We start from the raw sequence: 6,544 nt of genomic DNA on the forward strand, positions 1-6,544 counted from the left end.
CTTTTACGATGCTGCAGCAGGACCAAGCGCTTGGTGTAGTGTGATGTCATGATATCTAGGCTTATATGAATTGTTGTTGGTTGTATGTGGTCAGGATGAGACTAGTAAGCTGTGTTTGCATTTAAGAGATACGGTTCGCTAAAATTTATAATTTAATTAGCCTATATATATCATTGTTTAACAGTTTTTTTGGGCAAGTGAAAAAAGTCAAAGTCAAAGTCAGCTTTATTGTCAACACTTCACATGTGCAAGACATGTAAGGGAGTCGAGAAAACGTTTCCCCTATCCCGCGGTGAACATATAAAAAGTGCACCGGCACAAACAACAATATACGAGACAACACTAAAAATAGACAAGATAGACAATGACATAAAATATAGGAGTTTCTCTATGAATAAAGTAAATAATTGTGCAAAAAGGCAGTCAATACTGGCAGCAAAGTGTCATGTAGTATAGTGCATTTTTAAAGATAGATAAATATCAGCTAATTCAGTCTGTATGGTGTGTATTATAGTGCAAAGACAGTTAAGAGGGGAGAGAATTAAGCTTCCTGGTGGATGAAGCTGTTTTTGAGCCTGGTGGTGCGGGCAGGTAAGCTCCGATACCTTCTTCCAGAGGGCAGGAGGTTGAACAGACTGTGAGCGGGATGGCTGGCCTCGCTCACAATCTTAATCGCACGACATTCGGGCAAGTAAAACATTACCTGTACTTGCCCTATGGGCAAGTGCTTTTGAAACCTTAGTGTCAACCCCTGCACATGCATTGGCAACTCACTCACTCCCCCCTCCCAACCAGAGTCTCCTGGGCGCGCATCTGTGACATAGTCTGCAGTGCGCCCTGTGTGTGTTACTGTTACTTTTATCGCCATGTGAAAACAACGAGAGGGGAAGAAAAAAAGACGAGGGCTCTTGTGTTCTTATGACAGCCGAACGAGCGGGTGGAGGGGGGCGCACATGACGGCAATGGTGGCCGTCGTTCATAGCATGGACCTTTTTTGTAGGTCCATGCTTATGAGAAGAAGCACACAGGCGAACGACCGGGGGAGGCGGGCGCACATGACAGCATTAGTGGCCGCTGTACACAGCACAGCCTGCCCTGGTCCTTATGAGAGGAAGGCTAGTGGCTACACATGCGAAAGAACGGGGGAGGCGGGCGCTTGACAGCATAAGCGGCCGATGTACAGAGCCTGGTCCTTATGAGAGGAAGGCGAATGAGCGCCGGGGGCGGATTACTCCGACTTCACGGAGAGTTTTTGGTCCAACGTCACACAACCACGGCATCACATTTATTACGGGCAGCCTCTTACAATATGTCCATGTCAGCACCAAGGTTACTTTTAGTATGTTATTTATTACATATTCATGAGTCAAAAACAGTTGGAATGGTTTCTGTTGCAATTTGTTAAAGGTCCACCCCTATTTTCTCACAAAATGCCTGTACTAAAAGAAAGTACCCAAATGACCCCGATCAAAAGTTTACATACCCCAGTGACTTTGACCTGATAACATGCACAAAAGTTGACACAAACAGGTTTGAATGGCTACTCAAGGTTCCCATCCTCACCAGTGACCTGTTTGTTTATAATTAGTGTGTGTGTATAAAAGGTCTGTGAGTTTCTGGGCTTCTGACAGACCATTGCATCTTTCATCCAGTGCTGCACAGATGTTTCTGGATTCTGATTCATGGGGAAAGCAAAATAATTGTCAAAAGATCTGCGAGAAAAGGTAATTGAACTGCATAAAACAGGAAAGGGGTATAAAAAGATTTCCAAGGAATTGAGAATGCCAATCATCAGTGTTCAAACGCTGAGTGTAAAATGGTCAGGTAAACCAGCAAAGATTTCAGCCACATCTGCCAGGAAAATTCGAGATGCAAAGAAAAATCCACAAATAACTTTAGCTGAAATACAGGACTCTCTGAAAAATTGTGGCGTGGCTGTTTCAAGATGCACAATAAGGAGGCACTTAAAAATGGGCTGCATGGTCGAGTCACCAGAAGAAAGCCATTTCTGCACAAATGTCACAAAGAATTCCGCTTACATTATGCCAAACAGCACAGAGACAAGCCTCAAAACTTCTGGAACAAAGTCATTTGGAGTGATGAGACCAAAATTGGCCACAACCATAAATGTTACATTTGGAGAAGAGTCAAGAAGGCCTTTGATGAAAGGAACACCATTCCTACTGTGAAACACAGAGGTGGGTCACTGATGTTTTGGGGATGTGTGAGCTACAAAGGCAAACGAAATTTGGCCAAAATGTATGGCAAGATGAATGCAGCATGTTATCAGAAAATACTGGAGGAAAATTTGCACTCATCAGCCCGGAAGCTGCGCATGGGACGTTTTTTGACATTCCAACAGGACAATGACCCAAAACACAAGGCCAAGTCGACCTGTCATTGGCTACAGCAGAACAAAGTGAAGGTTCTGGAGTGGCCATCTCAATCTCCTGACCTCAATATCATTGAGCCACTCTGGGGAGATCTCAAACGTGCAGTTCATTCAAGACAGCCCACGAACTTACAGGAACTGGAGGCTTTTTGCCAAGAAGAATGGGCAGCTTTGCCATCTGAGAAAATAAAGAACCTCATCCACAACTACCACATAAGACTTCAAGCTGTCATTGATGTTAAAGGGGGCAATACACGGTATTAACAACTGGGGTATGTAAACTTTTGATCATGGTCATTTGGGTACTTTCTTTTGTCATTTTGATTTAAAAAGGGTAAACACAGTTGTTTGCCAATAAATAGCTTCACCCAACCATTAACCATGAGTGGCAGAAAGGCTTTTGTGTTATCATTCATATTCTCTGAAGAATGGCCAAGAAATCATAAATTCTCCCAGGGTATGTAAACTTATGAGCACAACTGTAATGTCATCCACACTGAACAAAACACATCTTAACACATCAGGGTTCGACATAACCAAAGGCCCACTGGCCCGGGGCCAGTAAAATAATATGCAGGGCAAGTTGATTGGCCAGTCACTGTCCCGCCCGGGCCAGTAACAGCCAATCACAGTTCAGTATCTTTTTGTAGACTATATCATGGTTCATTGAAATGCGCGTTGAGAGTCGTAATGAAAGCAGTGTTTATCAATATAATAAACATAATATATAATATATTTTTTAATTAAAGGCCAGTGGACAAACGATGCATGGGCGTTTTGACAGGCGGAGCAACAAGCGGGCGCACTCTCGCTCCGTTGGCAGAGCTGCCTACTGTCCGCCTGTGAGTCGACAAATCAATCGACTTACTTTGCCCCCTTTTTTTCTTCCCACAGCAGAGGTTCAGGTGCAGAAAATGAAGTGATAACTGCGCTTTTCCTTTAGCTGCCGCCGTAATGTTACCGTATTTGCATCGAAGCCCCAATGGTAATACAAATGAGAGGCTTTATTTAAACGCTGTGAATGCGTCTCCGGTGATTGTGTCGGTTGTAGACAGAAACGAACGGAGGGACTCTGCTCACTGGACAGTTCCTTTAGACGCGCAGTTTGTCTGCCGACATGGCTCTGTGTTTTCATGATCTACAATCAGATCGCGGAAGTCTTTCCCAGTGAAATCGCTAACGGGGAGAATATCCCCGGTTATTATTTTAGCCACAAACTCCGCAGTTCTTCTGTGCGGCGGCTCACTCGCTCACTCACTGGCGAGATCTCACTGTGAAACGCTGCTTTGCTCGGACGAAGGCATTGTGTGTTTCTAAGATGATTTAAAGAGGACCTATTATACTACTTTTCTGGTCTTAATTTCTTGTTTTACACTGCTATAGAGCAACCTGACACGAATCACATCACAAAAAACTATGTAGATTTTCGGGAAGCTCTTTCTCTTATTTTGGCGATCCAGCACGTCCTGTCAACACTTGAGTGTGTGTGCTTCGGCAATCTCCGCTCCCTCCGCCTGTGCTTCGGCAATCTCCGCTCCCCTCCCCCCCCCCTCCTGCAAACCCCACTCCGTTGTGATTGGTTAACTTCCTTCCGGAACACTTTCAGTGGCGGGAAGCGCGAGCATGGACCTATAAGGGCGCGAGGCAGACGAGAACAGGGAAGTGACAGCATTACCATACATGGAAACATCCGCGTGGTGACGTCACAAAGTTACATGCGACGTCACTAAGTTACAAAGGGTAGACCGCTTTGAACACGTGACTTCTCGACTGGCTAGAATAGTGTTTAGTGCTCTGCACAGACACCCCAGACGGTCAGCAGGGAATATGTCGAAATGCATGTAAGTCATTATTTGATAATTTAGTATGGTTAAGCATGACTATGAATCATCATAACAACGTTTATAGGTCATAAAAGTCAAAAAGCATCATAGGTCCGCTTTAACATCATAGCCTTAGACGAGCGTTTAACATTATGCTACATATTTTGCACTGCATTGTTTTTTTATCAATAGTTTGAAAAAATGGTCCCACACCGGACTCTTAATGTGAAGCTGACACTTCATGTAGAAGTCACGCTCCTGCAGCGCGCTCACGACCAGACGTGAACTCGCATACACGGTGTAATCTCCCATTAAAAAAACGGCATAACCTTCTGATTTTCGGATTTCTATTTTCAACGTCAACTTGAGCGCAAGTGGAAAACCGATCATTGGTTTGACACATTCACATCCCTAATGCATATAGAGAAAGTGATAAACACTACCACACCACAAAGACTGATCAGACCTTCATCTCTTATTCTTTTTTATGTTTGAACATGATTTCTGCAGGTGAACTATTCATTAAACTGCCAAAATTCAAGAATAAAAACAATTATCAAACTTCTGGACTTTAAAATACTGGCCGACTCCTTCCACATACTTTCAGTTGTAGGCTTCAAATTCAATATGTTTGCCTGGTTTTATATTATGTGTATGAGCAATATCAATATTTCATATCATTAACTAAAAGAAAAATAACCAAATCTAAAGGGAATATCTATACATTCCCTTTAGATTTGGTTATTTTTCTAATATAGGTATTATAATTATTCACACTAAATTAAAATTTACATGGGGCCAGTAAAACTCGGATCCACTGGCCCGGCGGGCCAGTAGGAAAAAAGTTATGTTGAACCCTGCACATTATAAGAAATAACAACACTGTAACCTAACTGTGGGGCCTTTTCTACATGTAGCCTATGTGTGCGTGTATGTGCTTAATATGAGTTAAATGTTAAAAATCACTGGTAAATAGTGCACTTGGGAAGTGCAATCTCCGTACAATTTTTTTTCCACAATTTCAATTGCACTTGTTTTAATAAATAAATATAGATTTTAAAAGCGTACATGATGTGGGTAAATATATTATAACTTTTTGGTTAAAGGACTCAAAATCACTCGAAGCTCAAACTGCAGGACTTGGGACTTGACTTGAGACTTGTCAGCATTGACTTGGGACTTGCCTGTCTTGACTCGAGACTTGACTCGGGACTTGAGGGCAAAGACTTGAGACTTACTTGTGACTTGCTAAACAATGACTTGGTCCCACCTCTGCTGCTATGTATTGAGTTGCCTATGTTTATGAAGTGAAACAACATAATTTTCTCTACAACAGCAACTCTTGAGGTGCATGTATTTCCACAAGCCTAACCTGTGTAGACACTGTATTAGTTTAAGTTGTTAAAATATGCGTATTGCATTAAAAGACTAAAATCTGTTTTGAATTCACGCTATGCTAGATTTTAAGTCGAATATCTGTCTATGATGAGAGCATTTGACACTAGCTAGCAAAGTAGAGCTTAATGTGTTGCTTGATTATTAAGAGATAAATAGCTAATAAGTAACGCAGAATAGCATCTGCTATCCATGACGCCGGAATACCTCTACTAAAGCAGCCCCAAAACAAAGCAACAAGGGGAAGTAGCACCTAAAGGAATGTCGATACAAAGATATGACACTCAGTAATTACTATTTTAATCTATCACACCAATACATTGCTATTGTTACCGGCCCGTTCAGAATGTGACCGTCTTGACACCAAAGAGCCAGCTGCATTACACGACATTTCATCCGTTTGTTTCTACGAAAACCTTTCATCTATCACCAGCTAGGATTTTCACAGAACAAACAGCTAAGCTAAAAGCTAAACTGTCAACTTTCTATTCCAGGTAGTAGTCCAAGCCCTAATTGTTCAAAAGCAGGTTAAACTATTAATTGGCTTCGGCTCAAGTCTATATGACGGTCACGACAGTATGCCTGGTACCTTTACATTCAACGATACTTACATATTGGGGTTTCTCTTGAAAGCATTAGTGATGTCTTTAACAACTCTCTGGACCAACACTTCCAACTCTTCTTCCGAGTCCGCCATCTTTACGGCACCCGATGACGTCACATTGACCAAGATTTCTATTTTTTCAAGAATACTACGGAAACCCGGAGAGGCCATTTATTTAAAAAAAACACGTAGGCAGCTGCAATATTCTAATATGCAATTAAAGCCACTACGAGTAACATTTAAATATCTTTTAAATAGCCTCATGTTTCCTCTGACAATCATAAATTACCTTTAACATCAAACGAGACCATCAGTGGAAAGAAAGACGTT

At 42.1% G+C, this 6,544-nt stretch overlaps 1 protein-coding gene across 1 annotated transcript in view; it reads right to left on the reverse strand.

Moving 5' to 3' along the window:
- ptar1 (protein prenyltransferase alpha subunit repeat containing 1) overlaps positions 1-6,307 on the reverse strand; it is a gene marked incomplete at its 5' end in the record, with an annotated part of 121,212 nt that extends 114,905 nt beyond the window's left edge. The window contains one exon of the mRNA XM_080046337.1: positions 6,222-6,307. Coding sequence (XP_079902463.1) covers positions 6,222-6,307 — 86 coding nt within the window. The remainder of the gene's footprint in view (positions 1-6,221) is intronic.
- Between the last annotated feature and the right edge of the window lie 237 nt (positions 6,308-6,544).

Source organism: Ammodytes marinus (assembly GCF_949987685.1).
Source record: "Ammodytes marinus genome assembly, chromosome: 2".
Taxonomy (NCBI): domain Eukaryota; kingdom Metazoa; phylum Chordata; class Actinopteri; order Uranoscopiformes; family Ammodytidae; genus Ammodytes; species Ammodytes marinus.